Below are 21,336 nucleotides of genomic sequence, written 5' to 3' on the forward strand. Positions count from 1 at the left end.
CGACGCGGCGGAAGTACAGTGGGTCACCATTCTAAAAATATTTACACTCCGAACTTGGAAGCTTCTGCTTAATTACTCTACCTAAAAGATTTTGAGGATGATGAGACGGATGCGGCAGCGCGACGCCAGGTATCTGCATCCACCCATCTCACACACAGGTTACGCATAGCTAGGGTTACTTTGACTCGGAACCACCCCAAATACATGAAACACTTGGGTGGCGAGTCAATCGCGATCGATGTCCACGTATGTATTATGTTTTACAAATGACAGTAGTACATACTTGCGAGTGTACGAATTATTAATGTGATGCAAATGCCTAACATGATACATATGTAGATGTGACTAATACTAATGGTGAATTGCATGTCGTCTGGCTGGATGCCTGCAGCCAGCCAGTAGGATGTCATAATACGGGCGTAGAACAAAATCGTGTGATGGGGTAACAGAAGGCCATCCAAATCGCGAAACCATCACCACCGTACAGCCTTGAGGTTTCTCAGTTCCCTCTGAACGTCTCTGATATCAGATCGATTCCACTCGCCAACCCAATCGCTATTTGTCTGAGTCTCCGGGAGAACTTCAGGCCTCGGAGCAAAAGGTATATTTCGTGGGCTCGTGACGTGGACGGACATACTGCGTCGCTTCCCATTGGGCACGCCTTCTTTGGAAGGTAATTGAGCGGGCGGCACTTGCGCCGTTACTAGTTCAGGAGGCACGTTCTCGCCTAGATGACGGGCAAGTTTTGCCATTCGCTTTCTCCGCAATTCTGCCGCGTCGAAACTGGGCGTACGAGGCGTAGGGGGGAAATAAGCAGATGGCGTGCGAGCTGAGGAAGGTGTGTGCGGTAGTGATGTAGTACGGTGGTGATCGGTGGGCGATACAGGGATGGTGTTCATGCGGAGGTACAATGGTCTGGGTTTATCTGCCGACTTTCTGCCACGCGCGGGCAGGCCTGGGGGTGTCACCGAGAGGGACTCTGTGCTCCGCATGCTCAAAGGTAGCGAGACGAGCGAGGCGGATGGGGAGTGGAAGGATGCCGTTGAGGCTGAGCTAAATGACGTTACAGAGGGGGAGCCCTTGTGGTAATGCGTGAATATGGAACCCTGGCGCTTCAGTGCTTTGCCCGTTACTGTTTTTTTGTTAACACCGATGGGGAGGAGTGCGATAGGAACGTCTGCCTCAAGAAGGTAGGGTGTGGTGCCCATAACTGCTTCCAGTTTACGGGCAGAACGTATGAGACGCATGCGCTGTTGTGAGTCAAGGATATTTGTAGTAGGTGGGGGACATGGATACATGATCGTCGAGATCGCGGTAGAAGACATTGCGCAGCAGGAGATTACTAGAAAGTAAACAAGGAGTCTTAAAGTGAGCGGGTTAGGAGCACGCGGTAACCAATGTGACAATAAGATTCACAAAAACGAAACAAGAAAAACCAAGTACACAGTACTTGGCTTGAAAGACGGACACGAAGGGAGTGAAATTGAGAGGTCAGTTGATATAAGCCGAAAGACAATTCAAGCGAAAACCTTGTTACATAACAATAAGCAGCGCGCTGCCAGCATGAGGCCATGTGATATATAACAAAACACTTATGTAAACAAGAACAAAAAGATTTGTCCAAACTATTGTTCCGTATTAGGAACCAATACAACGCATTCCCTTTTCGTCACTAGGTCTAAGTACATTTGGAAGGGCATAAAACACCGCTTCCATGCCATTCAGCCGCCAGCGAACTCTTTGCAATACGGCTCATATCAACATGCTGCGATACGATATCCTCCAACACATGCACATCTTTTTTCGCTGTCGCCAGTTCAAGATAGTCCAAAATCCGTGGACCCTTTTCCTTCGCAAGGCTTTCCGCCCTTCGCTCCAAAAAGAGCTTCAGGCGGTCACAATCAGACGAAGCAAGACACAGGTGGGTAAGCACAGGGGCCGGGCTGCTGGTTTTTGGATCGTCGGGATACATATTGAGTGCATCGAGGAAACACTGCTCCGGGTCGATGAGAGCGAGGCGTCGAAGTCGCGAGCATTTCTGTAACATGCGGTAAGCCAGAAAAACAGGAGCCTCATGCAAATGTTTCAGAGGATCGTCGTCTTGCCAGAAGAGGTCGGAAACCAAAGGTGGTAGACTAAAATGTTCAAGTGCGAGCGTTTCAACTTGTTCGAGTAGTGAACACACATAAACCAGATGTTCGAGGAGGATCGTAGAAGAAAATTTGTTGAAGGGTTGAAGAGCAGGTATGTTCTGGATGACCAGGCTGTTCGAGTCAAATCCGTCTTTGAAGTGCCGAGTAAGAATTGAGCGAGAGACGTCACATAACTTGAGGTGCTTCAGCGCAGGCGCCTCGAAGTGAAGGAAAAAAATTATGGCTTCCCACTGGGATAGATAACCGAGCGTAAGGTCCATGAGCCTCGGCAAGTTCGTCGGCAACTCGTCCGCGTTACAGGGTATCCTCCCAAACCGCTGAATGGCGCCTTGGATCTCGAGTTTTTCCAGAGTCTCTCCGTTCAATGCAAGGATGTATTTCAGCACATCCATCGAAGGTCGGTCATGCAAGGTCATGAAATTAATCGATAGGGATGTCAGACGCGTTAGAGACCACCGAGACCATGAGACTGGGAACCCGGACAATGAAACCCGTGTCAACTTTGGGAGCAAATCCAAGTTGTCCGCTGTGTGTGTCTGTTCTTCGTTTTGGCCAGCCAGAAAAAGAAAGCGCACGTCTGGTGGCAAAATAATTGAATGGCAAAAGGACAGGACTTCAGTGCCAAACTTCATTTTGTAGGTCTCCAGATTCTCCATGGGGACTGTCTGTAAACGATTCGTGACCAGCCGCGCGATGTGGAGAGTATCGCAGTGTATCGAGAGATATTTGATGCGTGGAAACACCAGGCGGAGCCAATTCATTATTATAATCGTGCCTATTTGAAGATATACGAAGTTGGGTGGAACGAGGAGTTTGAGTCGGACAGACAACGGAAAGACTCTGGAACGCGAGGCGAACTCCTTTGCACGAAGAAGAGATGTATTTACGATAGCGTGCCCTCCGTCAACATTGTACATGTTATCGGTCGTGATGGTGATGTCCGCCCACAACGAGGAGCAGCTGAAAGCGACGTCACGCCATGTACCGCAAACTTGCGACACTAAGACCGCAAAATCGATACGTTTTTGGGAGTCGCCACAGGACGCGCCCAACTTGAATATGTGCAGGATGATCTCTTTAGGCAAGGTATTGATCGGACCCTTGCGCACGGGCTGTAGTTGGCTAGCCCGATTTATGACGTTAAAGGGTGTATTAGCTGGCAAGCCAGGCGCTTCCGTGTACTGAGCCGCGGCGGGTGGTGCATTGTTTGGAGCGAGCACTGCAGTTTGCATGTTGCCAAGGATCTTTCAAGGTAGCAAGTTGAAGTCAAGAAGAATACAGAAGTTGCGAGGATTCGAAAGTGATTGGCCTGTTGAGAAGAGAGCGGTTACAAGAAAAATAATGGCCAACGGAGTCCAACTTAAATACCGTCAAGGCAAGTCCAAGAAGCCACAACTTTGAGTCAATGACATTGTCCAGTCTATAGCGACAAAGGCTAATAGGTCATGGTTGCACATGCTTTGTTGCACATTCATTGATGGGGGCGTGTTGAAGAGGGTGCATAACTTGTTCCCTGTGTCTACCGGCCGGGACTAAGGCCTAAGGCCTAAGGCCTCCGATGTGTTGAGCTGAGCGTGCGTAGACAGTTACTTGTAAGGTCGGAGTACAAAGTTCTATTTTTAGAATGATGACCCACTGTACTTCAGCCGAGTGGCCCGAGTCGACCTCCACTACAATATTTGTAAACCTAACGGTCGACGGTCCTGTGGCACGAGCAATCCAACGGGTCATCGAGAACGACATGAAGATCTACCTTGATATTTAGGTGGAGTCTAAATGTCTTGAAACACGCGCGTCCAATACTAACTTATCGCCAGGGTGGTCAGCATCAGGTTATTATACTATAGGAGGATCGCAATACGTGACTCGCACAGGTCCGGTTTATCCGCGCAGGCGTGTTTGTATAAATATAAGTCAGCGTAATCATGCACACTAATCTCACCGTACCCGTCGCTCATCACAGTAAGTCGCCACTTCTCTGTTCTGGAGTACTTGTACTTAACGTGTTGCAAAGTAGCGGGGTGTCGTGACTATCAGGAAGCCGGACTATTTCAATGGCGATTATCATTCCCGCATGCACCCTCATCATCATCTTAGCCAGCGTCTGGATAGTGAAACAACGATACCAGGCCGCAAGACGGTTGCCTTTACCCCCTGGACCACCTGGACGTTGGCTATTAGGAAATGCGATGCCAAAGTCATAGTAAGTCATTGTCAAGGGACACTAACATAATCTCTATCTAACCCCTCACGCAGTGCGCCGTTTCAATTCGCGAGATGGACAGAGCAATACGGACCTGTGTTCTCGCTCAAGCAAGGCCATAGGATTTTCGTAGTTATAGGACGTCATCAGGTCAGCATAAAACAATACATTGTCTAGTCAGGCATGAAGTAGATCACGTCACAGGCTGCAGTGGATATCATGGAAAAAGAGGGAGCAAATGTTGCTGACCGCCCACGTTCTATTGCAGTGCACGAGACGTTGTCTGGCGGGTTCAGAGTTGTCCTTGAAGGCAGTACTGAGAGATTGCGCCGCATGCGCAGGTACGCATCCTGTCTCTACTAGGTGCGATCAGTGAGACTAAATGTAAAGCAGGGTCTTGCATGCAAACTTGCAACCTAAGGTTGCGGAGACCTACGAGCCCATGCAGACCAGGCATGCGAAGAATGTGGTTCTAGATATCTTAAATGATCCAAAGAATCACCAGAAACATGCCATGCGGTACGAACACCAGCTCTTAGTCGTGGTACAGGTGGTAATCCGAGGATTTCAGTTATTCAGCTTCCGTGATCATGTCCTTCACCTATGGAAAAATCACTCCGACTTCATATACAGATCCTGAAGTCGTTTCCATCACCAGGCTTACTGCGCGTTTTGGTCAAGCTATGAAGCCGGGAGCGTATCTTGTGGATGCGTATCCCATCTTGCGTTTCGTCCCAGGCTACTTGAGTCAGCTGAAGGCATGGCACAAAGAAGAACTTGCTTTCTATGTCGGGCAGTTAGACGCGGTGCGAAGACAGATGGTTCGTGATTTTCTCGTGATGATAGACATGCTCGCTCACCACTGCGAAGCGTGAGGGGACTGCAAAGCCATCCTTTGCGAGGTTCATGATAGAGCACCAGAAACAGTACGAGCTCGGAGATAAGGAAGTGGCATTCCTCGCAGGAGCGATATTTGGGGCCGGTGCTGATACGGTAAGTTCTTGTATTGCATCGCATCTTCAGTCAACAATTTTTGTAGACTGCGTCCGCGATCACATTCATGATGATGGCTGCTGCCACACATACAGATGCGCAGGCTCGCGTACAAGAGGAACTCGATAACGTCGTGGGGCGTACGCGGCGTAGGTTATGCCTTTTCTTTGTTCGTCTACTGACTGAGATGGCTCCTGATTAGTGCCGACGTTTGCTGATCAGGAAATGCTGCCGCAGGTCACCGCGTTCATGCTCGAGAGTCTGAGGTGGAGACCTGTCACTCTCGGAGGTGCGTCTTATTTGAGCTGTGATGATGCGATATTGAACGACCACCTTGCACTACAGGCTTTGCGCATCGCGCAATTAAGGACATGATTTGGAATAACTACCTGATTCCTGCAGGTGCGACTGTTATTGGCAACCATTGGTCAGTACGCAAACATTTTCGTCCTCTAACTTTTGAGTCTGATGATCGTGTTCTCGTGTTTCAGGGCTATCGCCAACGATCCTGAAGTCTTTCCAGAACCACAGACGTTTAATCCTCAGCGTTGGATCGACGATGCAGGTCGTGTGCGCGGTGATCTCCGGTTTTTCCCTTTTGGCTTTGGCCGTCGGTGAGTGGCATCGTTCATCTCTCGACCATTTCTTATGCCTTACTCAACAATGTCAGAGTGTGTCCCGGTCAACATGTCGCGAATCGGTCGGTCTTCATCAACACGGCCCTTATTCTGTGGGCTTTCCGCCTTTCGGAGAATCCTGCGGCGAAGATCGACACGCTTGCATTCTCGGACACTGCAAATGTACATGCTGCTCCGTTTGAGATATATTTTGCGAAGAGGATCGATGAGAACGTGATCAGGGAACTATGCGCACCGAGCAAATAAGAGGCTTTTATTCTAGAAACTTGAATCTTCGTGCAGAGGAGTTTGTCTTGCGTTTTCGTTGTCTGCCCGACTCAAACTCATAGTCACACCTAACTTTGTATATCTTCAAACAGGCACCATTGTAATCATGCATCAGCGGGTTAGATCGTGCTACAGAGTGCTACGGAGCGCTTCGTAGCACTCTGTAATCATGTGTAATGAATTACGTTTCCCTGATGTGAACTTGTACCCCTTGGTGTTACCACGCATCAAGTAGATACACTGCGATAGTCTCCAAGTTGTGTGGCTCATCGTGAACCGTTTACAGACAGTCCCTGGACAAAATGCTCCAAGTATGCTACTGAAGTGCTATCCTTTTACCATTCAATTATTCCGCCACCACCTGGCATGCGCTTTCTTTGTCTAGCTGGTCAAAACGAAGAGCAGACTACTCTCAAAGTTGACACGGGTTTCATTGTGTGCTTCCCAGTCATGGTTCCGGTTACGGTAGTCTTCAACGCGGCTGACAGCCCCATCAGCTATAATTTTTTTTACCTTCACTTCGAGGGCACAATCCTGATGCGGCACGTGTCAACAATGATTTTGAATTTGAATTTTTATATTTGGCCATTAATGAGCGGCGAGCCCTATATCACGTGGTATCTGATTTTGGTCCCGAGCGAAAACCTATAGCTCTTGCACGAGTCCGTTTACCTCTGTCGTCATGCGGGAAGGATACATTCGCATGTTCATCTCCTGGTTGAGGGCCATGATCAAAACAACTGCATTCCAATCATACAGGACTTTTCTCTCTATTCTCATGCGCCTGATCCGACATTGTCAATCTGTCGTGAATGGAAAGGAAGGCGATTTTCGCGAGCGGCCCGGTTTTGCATTGAGCTCTCAGTCAGTGGCCAGCCAACCCAAGCCGGCGCCATCTGTGAGCCTTGCAGTGCCATTAATACCTGAGGCAGCTTTGCAAACCCAAGAATCCCAACCTGGAATGAACCTTCATATGCCAATTACGGAGCCCTACGAAGGGACAAATATCAACGTCACAACTCATGGTATACATTCTCCCGGGAGCTCTGCTGTGCCGTTCACGCCAATTTCCATGCCCGAGCCCAACATCCCCGTGGCTGTCGCGATGTCATCATCTTCCACGATGCCAGGACAGATTGTTGATATCTCTCTAACTCCCATTGTGCCCGGCCCACAGGTCAAACGATACGACAGGCGTGTTCTCGTGTATGCAAATTATACTATGTCGAGTGAGCTGCTGTTTTAATCCGTACTCATAGAAATGGTGATCGCAAGTCATTTAAGGTTGAGAAAGGTCTTTTGGACTGTTCAGAGTAAGCATGCCGGTGAAAGAGCCAGTGATGAGATTAAAACACTCCCCGTAGGGAGCTTGCTGCATTAGAAGGATGGGAGCCGCTCACGCACCCGGAAGGCGCCTTGTTCTTCTATCAGCCATGTAAAGTGTGTCCGCCGCCTGCTCCCAGTACATGACTTTACTCAAGTCATACACCAGAGAATTTTCACTGATGCCAATGTTCGAGATCCTGAAATTAATGTCGAAATAAACAAAGCTGTTGAGACGGCGCGCAAAGGCGCGCGGAAGGCAAACATCGTCTTGGATCCATCCGTCGAGCTCGCATTGGAGCTTATTACGGAGGCGAACAAAAAAAATTGGGGCTATTACTTTGTCGACCACGACAGACGTATCATTTTCTGGTTCGAAGACTACGAATCTCCTGTCCTTATGAATAATGTTCGAGGTGTAGAGCGCAAAAGCCACATCAGTAAGTTCTTTCCACGGGGAGCTTTGGTTTCGAGCTCATGTAATTGTGTCGCTACTAGAGTATGCATTGGATTCACAGTATTGGTTCGTATGATCTAGATGTACGCACGTTCCATCACTCGACCAAAGTAAATGCGCTCACCATTTGTTACAGCCCCTTTTTACTTCCCAGTGTTTACATACCGTGACGTTGGCAGGAGACATATTGAGCTGTTTCCAAACAAACGCGTCCTTCCAGAAGACATTGTCGTGACGCTCAAAGAAATTGTCATGCATGCTCATGCAGGCGAGTGAAGATCAATAAGCGTTTCACGTCGTACATGATTGACATCGTAATAGAAAACATCACTTCTGAAACGTGCCTAGCACCTTTTGCCTCGAGTGAAGTTGCAAGCATGCTTGGCCTTGTAGATCATCTCAAGGGTGAATTGTTCCCTGATGCGGGAAAGTTGTTGTTGATCGCCTTTTCAGACAGTACTAACAAGGAGCGTGGTAATAGAAAACATCACTTCTGAAACGTGCCTAGCACCTTTTGCCTCGAGTGAAGTTGCAAGCATGCTTGGCCTTGTAGATCATCTCAAGGGTGAATTGTTCCCTGATGCGGGAAAGTTGTTGTTGATCGCCTTTTCAGACAGTACTAACAAGGAGCGTGAGCACTCCGTGTGGATTGCTGGTAAGTGTGATCATGGAATGTCAGTTGATCGCTCCTGATACGTTTGCTGATTTCAGCTCGATTGATGAGGCTTTTCTGTGAGTTTCGTCTAGTAGTGCGTGATTTCCATTTCCTGATTGCTTTACTAGGCAACGCAAAGTTTGTGAATTTCTGTGGACAACCAGGTGCCCGACTTGACGTCGATCAATCGCTATATGGAGAACATGATACCCGCTCGAATAAAATCATCCTTTGTATCATGAATGTTATTCTGTTTGGATCTCCAGTTGCTCAAAGCAAGGCAATTCACAGGATATGGGTCGATGAAACCATCGTTCAACCGCGATGGAAGGATTTTATCGATAGGATGACCACCGAATGGAATGGATATACAATATTTGTGAGTTGCGCTTTCGTTTCAAATTGTCATGCAATAAATGACTGTCTCAGTCTACTGTGATGCTCGCTGTTGATATTAGTTTTCTCGCGGTCCCAGCTATCGCGACTCAAACGGTCGCGATCGCTCTAACATATCTGTCTTGCCTCTGCGCCCTGGGCTCTTTAGTGGTCTCGCTGGTCTTGGCTGGCCAAGTTAATGACAGCCGGCGAGGCTCCGCTGTAGACGTAGTAAGTTTTTTGTTTGATCGTATCACCCACATTGATTATGTCCACAGGCCTCTTTCATGGTAGGAATATCACAGTCCATGTTCGGCCTCGAAAGCCTTGCCCTGATGCTCAGTCTACCGTTTGCACTTCTGATTTGGGGGTCAGTTTCCGGGTTACATTTCACAGATTAGTGGCTTATACTTTTTACAGAATGGCGTTCTTTGCCGGAGCATTGTCCACGCTGATCTTCCGCACTTCTAGTGTTGTCGTCATTTCAATTGCATCTCCAGTTTGGGTCGCCGTATTCGTCCTGGCGATGTGGCCCGTACTTACCGCCAATAATATTCACATTTCTCGCCTAAGGTCCTGGATCATAGAACAAGCTTCATCTCAGGCTGTGGAGCCCATCTTTGGTGTCTAATCTGTGTTGTCTGATTACAGAGATTTTCTGTGGCGCGACACGCATACAGTTGGTACATGGTGTTTTGCGAGTTTATTTATATGATACACGTTTTCTCTTGGACAGCCCCACACAGAGCTTACCAGCCGTGGATCTGGAATCGATATTGTGAGAACGCACCTATGAAATACATCCCAGGAGTGAGGCATCGTTTAGACGGAAATACATAAACAATTGTCGTCACGCACCCTATTGCTTTGAATAGTTTTCCCATTTGTCCTGGGCGTCTATCGAATGAGGCATCTGTGCGCAGTGACACATTTCCAACCGCGCACTCCAGAGTCCACACCTTTGGTACTCAAGTACTCAATTCTTGTCGTCAAATAGTATCATCAACCCGCTGAAACCGAATAGAGAGTCCGCTGAAGTACGGATTGGTAAATTACATTCGTCAATTGAACGTGGCGAAGCAGGAAAGAGTCTGCAACGGACGTTTTCTCCACCTATGTAAGTACTCGACGTCCGACTCCAATACATGTTCTCACCTGTGTTTTTTTGCCGCAGGATGCTTTCTCATGGAGATTCATTTTCATTACATACGCGGTACAAGAGACGGTTTGGGGCGAAGACCAAACATGAAGACATCTTTCGCGCGTATCATGGCGAGCAATAATCATCGCATTCTCACCTTGATCACTCACATACTCAACCTCGCATTCGTAGAATCCATCAAGATTCATAAAAACATCAGGATCGTCGTCGACCTTTCCAGGAATACAACAGCCGAGGTAAGGATTCATGTCTGGTATCAAACCCATCTAAGTCTTATATTGGCAGGCTGAGCGGTCTGTCCCTTCCGGTCAAAGCCTCAAGCTTCCGCCTACCACTTCCGACATATCCCAGGACTGTCCTCGGTGAGTCAGGATGATCATAAAGTGCCATTCTTGAGGTTGATACTCCCAAGATTCCGAATTCTGGTGATAGGAAAGGTAGTATCTGGCTTTCTCCAATCTCAGGCCAGTGTTGACGACGTACATTTAATAGACTGGCGTCGGCAAGTCGTCACTGATCAGCGACGCATTTGGAGTGGAAAAAGAGGTGAGCTAAACACGACGCTTCAACACACACAACTACTCATACCAGTACTGTCAATAGATCGTTGCGCACGATAAGCCAGGCGATGCCACCATCGACGATGAGTTCATCTCATCTCAGAACGACAGGTCTGTTCTCCACGATAGCAAAGGTTTCGAACCAGGGGACGAAGACAACCTCAAAATAGTCCAAGATTTCGTCGGCCCCGATCTGGCGGCGCGCGCAATTGGAAGAAGCGAACGAGATGGTTTTGTTGTGGGGTAGGATTAATATTCATTCTCAGACCGTCGTTGAACTGATCCATGTGTAGGGTGGTGGAATAAATGGACGAGGCGTTTTACACGCTTGTCACACATCGATGGGCCCTCGCTCGAGCTAATGGAGTCCGCACGCTCCCAAATATTCAGATATTCTTCAGTCCAATCGAATAGAGCAAGCGCTGTTGCCTAACCTCGCGGGTGCGCCAGGCGAAGCTAGAGAGATTTCTAAATGCACAGCATGTACCGAATCAGCGGCTTCTCCAAGTAAATTGATAGAGTTATGTTGCGTGGTAGACTCGGTGCGTTTTGTTCTTGTGTCTCTAGACGGCAATAACTCAGACAGTATGCTGCACTTGATATCCGCGTCCACCATCCAGACTCTATCGGCATGAACTATGTTATTGACTTATACCCTCGGAGGAACGCACCTACAAGCAGAGGGGCACCCAAGTTCGCAGGGGATCACCCGGAATGATAGCATTGGTATGCATCTAACACGTCGTTTGTCTCTTCACTGTATAAATGATTCATAAAGTTCAGGACATTGCTCAGCGCTCATGATACAGGCTGGCCTACAAGAAGGTTGTACGAGAACAAAGTTCATGTGAAGTATATTGTGACTTCCCGTAGGATAGAATATAATTTCACGCTTTTGAAGGTGTGCCGTATGTCGAGTATCATCAACTAGGGTTCGCGTTGAAATAAATGCATGGTGTCCTGGTGTTTGTTATGCCTCTCACAAGCAGCGATGGCTTCCTGTCAAAGATGTCGGTTAGAGGACGTTGAGATGGCGTCATGGAGATGAGGAATTTCGTGAAAGCCATACATGTTGAGTTGGCGGACAAATGAGGGGAAGTTCTTGTGTCTGAATCAGTATCTTAGGACTTCACTTGCAAAACACAAAGAGCCGACACGTCAAAAAGTTCAAACCATAGCCTTCTTCAAAGCACATACGTCACGCGCGCGGCGCGCTTCAACTCCAGAGCAATTATTTTACAAGTCAGACTACGTACAAAAGCGTCTATATGCTAGCAATAGTGCATATGAATCATATATCCTAAAAACCATATGGCTCCAGCCGTCTGATGCACTTCGGCTGTGGTCTCCTCCATTCCCCATTGTTTGGGTCTGGCCATAAGGAAGCATTGACCCATTGAGCTTGAGGTGGTGCGCCGGGAGTCGGGAAAAACCCTATAGGCCAAGTAGGCAAGTAGCACATCTCCTACACGACGAGGTCAGTCATTTCGCAAACGAGTAACTTGACTTTGTTACCTCGAAACTACAGGCCGGTCGGCACTTGACCCACACGCTCCAATCTAACCAGGAGAGTAACTGTGTCACATCCTCCTTCCATTCGCCCGCGAGAGTGCGTATGTGATTGACTTCAGGGCGTAGTTCTAGAGGATAAAGGGGGTCGACCCCAAGAATCATTCCAGAAGCCCACATCTTCGTGACGACGCGGCATATTTCATGTGTAGTTTCCCGGATCGCCTGCAGGAGCAAGCGTTCGGAGGGCATCAGTGTCGTTCCACGAGACACTATGGAGGCCGTGTGAGATGTAGCACATTCTCGAAAAACTGGGACAGCCCACGAATTTGTCGCGTTGGTAGCGACGGAGTCATTGGGAGGTAAAGCTGCAAACACAGTGTAGGGCAGAAGCACGGTGCGCAGTTGTCTCTGAATTTGCTGTGCGTGGTTAAAGATCGACCCATCGTCCAACGTCAGGTTCAAAAGGTGGTGCATAAACTCTAGGCGGCTAGCATATCGATCAACCACCACCTGCAAGGCCGTTTTCCAGTCAATGCCGCTGGCTGTCACGGGTGGTCGTGCTAACGCTTGAGATAGCCTATCTTGAACACGTTCTATATCCTCCGGCGATATTCCTGCTACTCGATGATCCCACCGCTCCACACCAGCACGGCGCGGCACCAAGGAGGGAACAAGAGCGGTATCGTAGAAAGAGACGAGCCCAGAAAAATCAAGTATGATTCGGGTTTCTCCTGGATAATGATTGTGCCATGAAGAAGAATGCGTTACTTCCACAGCGCGATGCACTTATGTCCGAGAATAAATCAGACCTACATCAAAACATACACATGGTCGGTCGCTCACTAGTATTGGGGTCCTCAGGCAGCTCCGGATTTGTGCTGCTGCTGAGGCGAGTGCTTTCGAGATTTAAGAACGAAGCGACCTCCATGTGAGAGGTGAAGTTGCAGATCATAATCTCGCTATGACTGTTAATAAAAAAATTGCCAAGGAACTACATATATGAGTTCGCACAAATTCATTTGCATCCTATAATTTGCAAATCAGCTTCGACATCGACGCATCTTGACATCCAACGAACCTCACAAAGCCATTCACCCCATATTTTTCACCCCATTTACACAGATCCTTTATGCGTTGCCCTTCATTTTTCACCCACTCCGGCTTCATTTCCGACCATGCCACGAGATCTTGGGTGTCCATGGTGCCCTCAAGGAGTTTCGCACCGCTGTTTCCATCAAAATAGAGAACTTTCATTGGCCGAGTGACTGTAAGGGTGAGGTGCCAGCATCCTTTTTCGATTGACCCCTCGCAGAAAAGTATGGAGTGGTCTGGCTCTACAGCCACCCAATCCAAAGCAGTCGGTAAATGGGGACCAGCGGCTCCATGGTAGAGAATAGTACCCACGGGAATGATCCCTGGAACTATTGTATGACCTGCAGGATGTAAATGATGAGTCGTGACTCATCTGCTTGATATTCAGTATTTTCAAACATACCAATACGATGACGTGTATTTGGCCAGGCTTGAAGCAGAGAATTGACCGTTTCGAACACTAGATGTCCTGTCGCGTTCACCATAGGTCCTTCATCAAGATCCCACTGTCCAAGATCGGTTTCGAGCCCTGGGTGAGGCGAATGGCTCGACAGAGGTATCTGTGCAGTCAGAACCCGTTCAAAGGCAAGAAAAAGCCAAAGGGCTTTCCTCGTAGACAGCATTCCGACAAAGGGCCAAGGACCTTCGTAATCTTAGTTATATACGGGGCGCTACATCTTCCATCAAGGCATCATCCGGCTTGATTCCCTTCAACTTGAAACTGATCGGTAAATTTAGTAGCGGTTGATTGAGGTGGTGCGCAGTTTTCAATGTTCATTCTTCTATAATCCAGACCTATTATCTTCCAGCAGCATCAGATTTTCAACGATAGGAATAATGATAGAGAATGAACGCAATATAATTTCGCCCAGGTTGCGTGCAGCTGTGCGGCGCTAGCGGGTATTACTTCAGACTCAGGCGTAATCCAAGTATCGGACCGAATTTGGAATTGCAAAATTATCATTCGGTCGTCGGTTGAGTGTCCGGGTTAGCCTAGGCCTGAGTGTACTTCCAGGAAATGATGATATTTAGCAGGAGCAGGATTCTACCCGTCTCACGGCTACAAGGACTCGTCGGGATGTCAGGGATACAACAAAGAGCCAACACGTCAAAACATTTCAAACCATGACCTGTTTGAGTGTATAACAGGTAGTTGGAGTTCGTACTCGTATCTCCCTCCGTTCCGCAATGCCATCATCTGCAGTCCAAATAACTGGGGTCCTTGTAGACCCCAGTCTTTCATGCACACGAATTGTCAACAGAGACGCCCAGACAGAAGAGGTAGTTCGGTGCACGCTTGTGCAACAACTTAGCGCAAAGTACAACGACGAGGTTGAACGTTCAACGTTCAACCCCCGTCTCCTATCGAGCTAACAGCCCCTAGGATTTTAATTGGTGAGCGCCATGATACTATTCAACCGTACACTTATCAACTTTCCTGCTCGTCTTATACAGACGGTGAATATACGAACATGGTTGTAGGGCAACCCCTATCAACAGGTAGAAACTCGCCCATTTCACAATACCAAAGACGCATTCTCTCGTGGATGCAAACAAGAAACAGCGGGCAGAGTTGAAGGACTACAGAGTACGACTGGAGAGACGCACGACAGAGGCGAACGCTGAATGGGTGATACAAGCAGAAGACTTGAAACGAGCACAGCAAAATACATCAAAGTCTTCCCGGCGCAAGAAAAGAAAGAAAGGTAGTTGGTTTCAATATTCTTGCACCATCGTTCTGGTACTCAATCGCATTCAGCTCGTTTGGCGGAAGAAGGCTCAGCACCGGTCTCAGAATTGGTCTCAGCACTCATCTCGGAATCCGTCTCAATGTAGGAATCCATCTCAGCATCCATGTTGGAATCCGCCTCAGCACCCATGTCGGAATCCGCCTCAGCCTCCGTCAACATCACCATACAGATTGCGATGAACACGTTTTCCAAGCAGTTTACGAGTAAGATCAATGAGCTCAAATTTCCCGCACTCAACAGGTATGTACCTGGGACCAAGTACTCCGAGTCAATGAGCAAGCTAACAAGAATCAGGCCCAGGAAATTTGGGAGCTGAAAGATTCCAACGCAACGTTATCCCAGAAAATTCTGGGCCTTGAAGATTCCAACACAACGTTATCGGCTGACAACAAATCCTTAACCGCCACCGTACAGCGTGTAACTACTCAATTTCAGCACTCTGCATTAACTCCTACTGATTTGTATTCCTGCATTCCACAGTACTGCATGATCTCCATTGACGCACCTGCATAGATGTCCCCGGTCATGCCATTGCCTTCTTTTCACCGACCATCATCAACGAGCTTGGCTACTCTGCTGCGATACGAATTCAAGGACATGGGCGATGCCAGTCCGCTTTTCAGGTGAGTTCCATGATTCATTCGCAATGCCACCCTGACTAAATGCGCGTTTCAGGTGAGTTCAATGACTCATTCGCAATGCTACCTGACTAATGGATATGTAAGGTACACTATATGGTACATACAGCTAAATCAAGCTCGTTTTTTTGATATCACTATTTGTAATAGTACTGGCTGTGGCTTCAAAGTACATACGTCAGGCGCGCGGCGCGCTTAAACTCCAGAGCAATTATTTTACAAGTCAGACTACGTACAAAAGACGTCTATATGTTAGCGACAGTGCATGTAAATCATATATCCTAAAAACCATATGGCTCCAGCCGCCTGATGCATTTCGGCTGTGGTCTCCTCCATTCCCCGTTGTTTGGGTCTGGCCATAAGGAAGTATTATCCCATTGAGCTCGAGGTGGTGCGCCGGGAGTCGGGAAAAACCCTATGGGCCAAGTAGGCAAATAGCACATCTCCTGCACGACGAAGTCAGTCATTTCGCAAACAAGTAACTTGATTTGTCACCTCGAAACCACAGGCCGGTCGGCACTTGACCCACACGCTCCAATCTAACCAGGAGAGCAGCTGCGTCACATCCTCCTTCCATTCATCCATGAGAGTACGTATGTGATCAGTTTCAGGGCGTAGTTCTGGAGGATAAAGAGGGTCGACTCCAAGAATCATTCCAGAAGCCCACATCTTCGTGACGACGCGGCATATTTCATGCGTAGTTTCCCGAACCGCCTGCAGGAGCGAGCGTTCGGAGGGCATCAGTGTCGTTCCACGAGACACTATGGACGCCGTGTGCGACGTAGCACATTCTCGAAAAACTGGCGCAGCCCATGAATTTGTCGCGTTGGCAGTGAAGGAGTTATTGGGAGGTAAAGCTGCAAACACAGTGTAAGGAAGAAGCACGGTGCGCAGTTGTCTCTGAATTTGCTGTGCGTGGTTAAAGATTGACCCATCGTCCAACGTCAGGTTCAAAAGGTGATGCATAAACTCTAGGCGGCTGGCATATCGATCAACCACCACTCGCAAGACCGTTTTCCAGTCAATGCCGCTGGTTGTCACGGGTGGTCGTACCAACGCTTGAGCTAGCCTGTCTTGGACACGTTCTATATCCTCGGATGATATTCCTGCTACTCGATGATCCCACCGCTCCAAGCCTACACGGCGCGGCACCAAGGAGGGAACAAGATCGGTATCGTAGAAAGAGACTAGCCCAGAAAAATCAAGCATGATTCGAGTTTCTCCTGGATAATAGTCGTGCCATGATGAAGAATGCATTAATTCAAAAGCGTAATGCACTTGTGTTCATAAATCAGACCTACGTCAAAACATACACATGGTCGGTCGCTCACTAGTATTGGGGTCCTCAGGCAGCTCTGGATTTGTGCTGCTGCTGAGCCGAGTGCTTTCGAGATTCGAGAATGAAACGGCCTCCATGTGAGAAGTGAAGTTGCAGATCATGATCTCACTGCAACTATTGTTAATAACAAATCCCCAAAGAACTACATATGAGTTCGCACAAATTCATTTCCATCCTATAATTCGCAAATCAGCTTCGACATTGACGCATCTTCAAATCCAACGAACCTCACAAAGCCATTCACCCCATATTTCCGACCCCATTTACACAGATCCTTTATGCGCTGCTCTTCATTTTCCACCCACTCAGGTTTCATTTCCGACCATGCCACGAGATCTTGGGTGTCCATGGTGCCCTCGAGAAGTTTCGCAGCGCTGCTTCCGTCAAAATACAGCACTTTCATCGGTCGAGTGACTGTAAGAGTGAGGTGCCAGCATCCTTTTTCGATTGACCCTTGACAGAAAAGCATGGAGTGTTCTGGCTCTACAGCCACCCAATCCAAAGCAGTCGGTAAATGGGGACCGGCGGCTCCATGGTAGAGAATAGTGCCCACGGGGATGATTCCTGGGACTATTGTATGACCTGCAGGACACAGATGATGAATCATGACTCATCTGCGTGGTGTTCAGTATTTTCAGACATACCAATACGATGACGTGTATTTGGCCAGATTTGAAGCAGAGAATTGACCGTTTCGAACACTAGGTGTCCTGTCGCGTTCACCGCAGGTCCTTCATCAAGGTCCCACTGTCCAAGATCGGTTTCGAGCCCCGGGTAGAAGGATAGAGGCGGATGGCTCGACAGAGGTATCTGTGCACTTAGAACCCGTTCAAAGGCAAGAAAAAGCCAAGCTGCTTTCCTTGCAGACAGCATTCTGACAAAGGGCCAAGGACCTTCGTCAGCTTAGTTATATACGGGGCGCTACATCTTCCGTGACATCCGGTTTGATCTCCTTCCAGTTGAAACTGATCGGTAAATTTAATAGCGGTTGAGGTGGTGCGTCGCGGTTTTCAAAGTTCATTCTTCTATGATTGAGGATTATACATGTGTACATTCCAGCAGCCTGATCAGATTTTCGACGATAGGAATAATGATGGAAAATAGACGCAATATTATTTCCTGAATTTTGTCCAGGTTGCGCAGAGCTGGGCGCAACAGGTACGTATTGTCAGACTAAGCCTTGAAGGAAGTAATTCATGTATCCGACCGGATTCGGAGTTGCAAAATTATCATCCGGTCATCGGATGATGTCCCCGGCCTGAGTACTGAGTCATTAGGTAAATTTTTGATGGCACTCCAAGCGCTGCGTCTACATTGATGAGACCACTAGATAGCGAGTCCAACTTGGTCCCTCAAGCTCAAGTTGCATTGTAGTTCCCTGACCATTATCTTGTCTTGCTGGCACTACTATAGTACTGGTCCCTTGTTGTATTGATGGGCTGATTCAAGTCACATATCTACAACCCGAGACATAGTAGCTGCTCACTGATTTGGCTCAACGTGTTCTCGGAACAGCAATACATAGTATAGGTAAGAATAAGCGGGTCACGATCCATTCATCCCATCATACAAATTCAAGATATGATGTCTTTTTACTATCACCGCAAGTAGACGCTGTGGCTTCTGTTTCATCGACACTAACACAACTACCAGCTTGGATAGGTCGAGCGGGATGCACTGTTACTTCATCATCTGCATGATTAAAATGTTCTCCTTTGAGTCTCTCGTCTTGTGACGAGGGAAAGTACCGCTCCGAGAGGTAGACGCTGTGTCTGACATTGGATTTGGAAGAAATGGTGCTATCTCTGTTGGCCTGCAGGTAGTATCGCGAGTTCAGGAGTGCGATAAACGAGTTGACATATACTTGACACCATATCATTGGTCAGTACGATCCTCGGATAATGTTTTGATCTTACATTTAGCCAATAAACATTCAAAACCGAGAAAGATGTAGTTCTTCGGCATCACTGCGCACTGTAGGTGACTCTCAGAGACGCGAGGGACATCACAGGAACTGGAACCTCACTGTAATGATGGCTGTCACCGAACATACACTACACGGAATATGAGTTAAGAGACGGAACAGGATGTAAGGAGAAACACCTCGTAAGACAGCCAGTTTCGATGACTAAACCCATGAGTTTTTGTATAGAAGAATCGGTGCTAAGCAAGACGCTGTGTTGGCTTATCAGATTCCGACAGCGAATGGCCCAGCTCTTACATAGAGAACCCTGTACGTGAGGTAGCGAGGAGATAGCATAATAATGATGCATTAAGAACATCACCACAACTAATCACGGTCAAGGCCATGTATGTCGCCCATTCGACTCTAATCAAGTCAGAGAACAGGTGACACTGAAATCTACTCGCAATCAACACTTTGTGGAGTAAGAGAGTCCACTGTTCTACTCACAGCGCCCAAAGCAGGGCTATCACCGGGTTAACATTCAAAGTAAAGATGACGAGCCAACAAGAGCAATTTCGAACTCTTACGGATGGATAAACCTGAATGGCATGATTCACGATTGAGAAATATTTCAGGGTGATAAACTCACTTGAACTTAGGACCGCGAATATGCCCTAATAGTGCAGCATCATCAAATTCCAAAATGAAGACGTGAACGTCTATAAAAAGCCCACCGCTATAATCGGGAGAACTCTTGATCGGCCCTTGCTGACTAGGTCCGTAAATTGTGTATTCACTCCATAGATAAGAGAACAAATACCTGTCCATATACGATGGGCATACAGGCTATAAAATGAGGAAGTATTACATTGTATGTGATACTGCACATCAACATACTTACAGTTGTACCCCATGGATGATGGGGACCTGTGGGGTGCGTACTTGAGGCGGATCAAAGTTCAGGAAACACGACCTACGTCAAATATTATCTGAAGCTGCACGAGTTTATCAATATGATAACAGAAGCTACATGAAAGAACTCACTTTGAAACTCCATACAATTTCTGTGAGTGCACCAATGTTCGCGAAGTGGGTCACTAAATAATAGTAGATGCAATGAACGATGAAGATCAGGTGAAAAGTATCGAGTGTCCTGTATAAGTTCATGATGTGGCATGACTGTCACGCGTTCGACGAGTCGAAGACTTACCACAATAAGAGGACCTGTTGATATAGCGTGAAAGACAGAACTAGAAAGAAGGCGGCATGGACGCACGACTAGCTTAAAGAATGTTCTGCGTCTGAAAGTAGATGAAAACTTGAACGTTGGTTAAACCAAAAAGACTGATAAGACACACAGGTGGTGTCAGTTTCGTCCGAAAAGCAAGCGGATAGTTCGAACTCCACTCACATGGCTGCAATGATGGCCCCAATGAAAAGTGCTCCATACGTGTTCCCGAGCTCAACTTGTGTGACGAGGTCTTGCGTTGAGGAAGACATCATGATTATGGATTGCCAGAACCAATTTCGCCGGCAACACAGTATGTAAATATCACTTGGACAATAACTCGGGAGCTAGCGCTCACCATGCAGATGGCAAAACTTCCCATAGAATTGGCACCCGTGACGCAGCAGTATCTGAAAAATGACACATCAGAGCTTCTAGCACCACGACAAGCGGGACGAGATAAGATTCTAAGGTGCATAAGTTCAAGTTCAGGCAAGTGTTCCTCGTGTGATGATAGTCATACCGGAGAACTTACCACTGTATCGGATCACTGGTCACGAAATGTCATGCCCTTGGTGCGACCCTGCAGCTTCAAGCTCCTTGTACCCACATGAAACTTGAGGCCAGACTTCAAACCAGTCAGTGGGTGTGTAGAGAACCTCAATCCTCACTGTGTAAATGGCAGTACTGCCACTCCGAGACATCTGATAAGTGCTGTAAGTCACCTCACTGCGCAGAATGACCACATTAATGTGTACAACTTTTGTTGCACTATCACAATAAGGACTGATACATCAATTCTATGGCTACTGGTGGCAGGTGCTGGAAGCTTGAGGGCATAGAGATGTGCTGGGTGGTGCAGGTAGACAAGAGAGCGACAAGAAATTGAAATTGCTGTGTCGTGATCCGTGGAGCTCTGGAGTCCGACTCGGAGTCTGCTTCTCAGTATATTTAGAAGAATTTCGGCAACACCCGGGAAGTTCAGGAAGTACCGTTTATTCTTCTTCAGCCTATGCTCCCATATGTGTCCTCCATGCTCTGATGCTCACCACTAGATCGAGTCCCACCTCGGTCACCTGCAGAT

At 47.7% G+C, this 21,336-nt stretch overlaps 10 protein-coding genes across 10 annotated transcripts; 4 read left to right on the top strand and 6 right to left on the bottom strand.

The window, feature by feature from the left end:
* Nucleotides 1–14: 14 nt before the first annotated feature.
* On the bottom strand, nt 15–1,543 carry HD556DRAFT_1351720 (uncharacterized protein). The gene has a single exon (XM_041302384.1). It carries the CDS (start codon nt 1,323–1,325, stop codon nt 474–476), a length of 852 nt encoding a protein of 283 aa, XP_041163284.1. The 5' UTR covers nt 1,326–1,543; the 3' UTR covers nt 15–473.
* A 135-nt stretch (nt 1,544–1,678) lies between these two features.
* HD556DRAFT_1440304 (uncharacterized protein) lies at nt 1,679–3,385 on the bottom strand (the record flags this gene model as incomplete). Its single annotated transcript, XM_041306095.1, has 1 exon — nt 1,679–3,385. One exon carries the CDS (start codon nt 3,383–3,385, stop codon nt 1,679–1,681), a length of 1,707 nt encoding a protein of 568 aa, XP_041163285.1.
* Nucleotides 3,386–4,213: 828 nt separating this feature from the next.
* On the top strand, nt 4,214–6,453 carry HD556DRAFT_1288487 (cytochrome P450). The gene is made up of 11 exons (XM_041299358.1): nt 4,214–4,356; nt 4,410–4,506; nt 4,561–4,697; nt 4,750–4,875; nt 4,928–5,177; nt 5,227–5,349; nt 5,396–5,498; nt 5,552–5,638; nt 5,695–5,776; nt 5,841–5,963; nt 6,020–6,453. Exons 1-11 carry the CDS (start codon nt 4,343–4,345, stop codon nt 6,231–6,233), a joined length of 1,356 nt encoding a protein of 451 aa, XP_041163286.1. The 5' UTR covers nt 4,214–4,342; the 3' UTR covers nt 6,234–6,453.
* Nucleotides 6,454–7,674: 1,221 nt separating this feature from the next.
* On the top strand, nt 7,675–8,439 carry HD556DRAFT_1351768 (uncharacterized protein; the record flags this gene model as incomplete). Its single annotated transcript, XM_041302385.1, has 6 exons — nt 7,675–7,694; nt 7,747–8,017; nt 8,076–8,113; nt 8,136–8,147; nt 8,175–8,302; nt 8,356–8,439. Coding segments are annotated over 2 exons (171 nt in total), but the record flags the coding sequence as incomplete, so codon positions are not given.
* On the top strand, nt 8,213–9,739 carry HD556DRAFT_1351770 (uncharacterized protein). Its single transcript, XM_041302386.1, has 8 exons — nt 8,213–8,302; nt 8,356–8,439; nt 8,648–8,689; nt 8,746–8,766; nt 8,818–9,068; nt 9,119–9,295; nt 9,343–9,434; nt 9,485–9,739. The coding sequence occupies exons 1-8, from the start codon at nt 8,287–8,289 to the stop codon at nt 9,693–9,695; spliced, it is 894 nt and encodes a 297-aa protein (XP_041163288.1). The 5' UTR covers nt 8,213–8,286; the 3' UTR covers nt 9,696–9,739.
* Nucleotides 9,740–9,919: 180 nt separating this feature from the next.
* Nucleotides 9,920–11,108, top strand: HD556DRAFT_194633 (uncharacterized protein). Its single transcript, XM_041309859.1, has 7 exons — nt 9,920–10,181; nt 10,239–10,336; nt 10,398–10,462; nt 10,512–10,588; nt 10,659–10,663; nt 10,719–10,772; nt 10,830–11,108. Exons 2-7 carry the CDS (start codon nt 10,250–10,252, stop codon nt 11,031–11,033), a joined length of 492 nt encoding a protein of 163 aa, XP_041163289.1. The 5' UTR covers nt 9,920–10,181; nt 10,239–10,249; the 3' UTR covers nt 11,034–11,108.
* Nucleotides 11,109–12,086: 978 nt separating this feature from the next.
* HD556DRAFT_1534828 (uncharacterized protein) lies at nt 12,087–14,013 on the bottom strand (the record flags this gene model as incomplete). Its single annotated transcript, XM_041309577.1, has 6 exons — nt 12,087–12,251; nt 12,302–13,083; nt 13,142–13,257; nt 13,310–13,324; nt 13,377–13,731; nt 13,794–14,013. 6 exons carry the CDS (start codon nt 14,011–14,013, stop codon nt 12,087–12,089), a joined length of 1,653 nt encoding a protein of 550 aa, XP_041163290.1.
* A 2,047-nt stretch (nt 14,014–16,060) lies between these two features.
* HD556DRAFT_1518466 (uncharacterized protein) lies at nt 16,061–17,991 on the bottom strand (the record flags this gene model as incomplete). The annotated part of the gene is made up of 6 exons (XM_041309112.1): nt 16,061–16,225; nt 16,275–17,056; nt 17,111–17,226; nt 17,279–17,293; nt 17,346–17,700; nt 17,763–17,991. 6 exons carry the CDS (start codon nt 17,989–17,991, stop codon nt 16,061–16,063), a joined length of 1,662 nt encoding a protein of 553 aa, XP_041163291.1.
* A 353-nt stretch (nt 17,992–18,344) lies between these two features.
* On the bottom strand, nt 18,345–20,060 carry HD556DRAFT_194644 (uncharacterized protein). Its single transcript, XM_041309860.1, has 10 exons — nt 19,845–20,060; nt 19,759–19,796; nt 19,674–19,698; nt 19,612–19,623; nt 19,532–19,547; nt 19,340–19,480; nt 19,222–19,281; nt 19,145–19,172; nt 19,035–19,092; nt 18,345–18,981 (listed from the first exon to the last, which is right to left on the bottom strand). The coding sequence occupies exons 1-10, from the start codon at nt 19,936–19,938 to the stop codon at nt 18,683–18,685; spliced, it is 771 nt and encodes a 256-aa protein (XP_041163292.1). The 5' UTR covers nt 19,939–20,060; the 3' UTR covers nt 18,345–18,682.
* Nucleotides 20,061–20,307: 247 nt separating this feature from the next.
* Nucleotides 20,308–20,524, bottom strand: HD556DRAFT_1440311 (uncharacterized protein; the record flags this gene model as incomplete). The annotated part of the gene is made up of 2 exons (XM_041306096.1): nt 20,308–20,368; nt 20,436–20,524. 2 exons carry the CDS (start codon nt 20,522–20,524, stop codon nt 20,308–20,310), a joined length of 150 nt encoding a protein of 49 aa, XP_041163293.1.
* Nucleotides 20,525–21,336: the final 812 nt, after the last annotated feature.

The sequence above is a fragment of the Suillus plorans genome (assembly GCF_016647745.1).
Source record: "Suillus plorans strain S12 chromosome Unknown HD556scaffold_13, whole genome shotgun sequence".
Classification (NCBI taxonomy): domain Eukaryota; kingdom Fungi; phylum Basidiomycota; class Agaricomycetes; order Boletales; family Suillaceae; genus Suillus; species Suillus plorans.

Coding starts and splice junctions, on each gene's coding strand:
- HD556DRAFT_194644 (XM_041309860.1), bottom strand. CDS start 19,938: ATGGGGTACAACTGTAAGTATGTTGATGTGCAGTATCACATACAATGT. Junction 19,282..19,339: donor TCACGTACAGGGTTCTCTAT/GTAAGAGCTGGG, acceptor CGTCTTGCTTAG/CACCGATTCTTCTATACAAA. Junction 19,093..19,144: donor CGGTGACAGCCATCATTACA/GTGAGGTTCCAG, acceptor AGTCACCTACAG/TGCGCAGTGATGCCGAAGAA.
- HD556DRAFT_1351770 (XM_041302386.1), top strand. Junction 8,440..8,647: donor CCTTGTAGATCATCTCAAGG/GTGAATTGTTCC, acceptor TCGCCTTTTCAG/ACAGTACTAACAAGGAGCGT. Junction 8,767..8,817: donor TCGATTGATGAGGCTTTTCT/GTGAGTTTCGTC, acceptor TTGCTTTACTAG/GCAACGCAAAGTTTGTGAAT.
- HD556DRAFT_1288487 (XM_041299358.1), top strand. Junction 4,876..4,927: donor CACCAGAAACATGCCATGCG/GTACGAACACCA, acceptor CGAGGATTTCAG/TTATTCAGCTTCCGTGATCA. Junction 5,777..5,840: donor ACTGTTATTGGCAACCATTG/GTCAGTACGCAA, acceptor CTCGTGTTTCAG/GGCTATCGCCAACGATCCTG.
- HD556DRAFT_194633 (XM_041309859.1), top strand. CDS start 10,250: ATGGAGATTCATTTTCATTACATACGCGGTACAAGAGACGGTTTGGGG. Junction 10,337..10,397: donor CATCTTTCGCGCGTATCATG/GCGAGCAATAAT, acceptor TCGCATTCGTAG/AATCCATCAAGATTCATAAA. Junction 10,463..10,511: donor CCAGGAATACAACAGCCGAG/GTAAGGATTCAT, acceptor TTATATTGGCAG/GCTGAGCGGTCTGTCCCTTC.
- HD556DRAFT_1351720 (XM_041302384.1), bottom strand. CDS start 1,325: ATGTCTTCTACCGCGATCTCGACGATCATGTATCCATGTCCCCCACCT.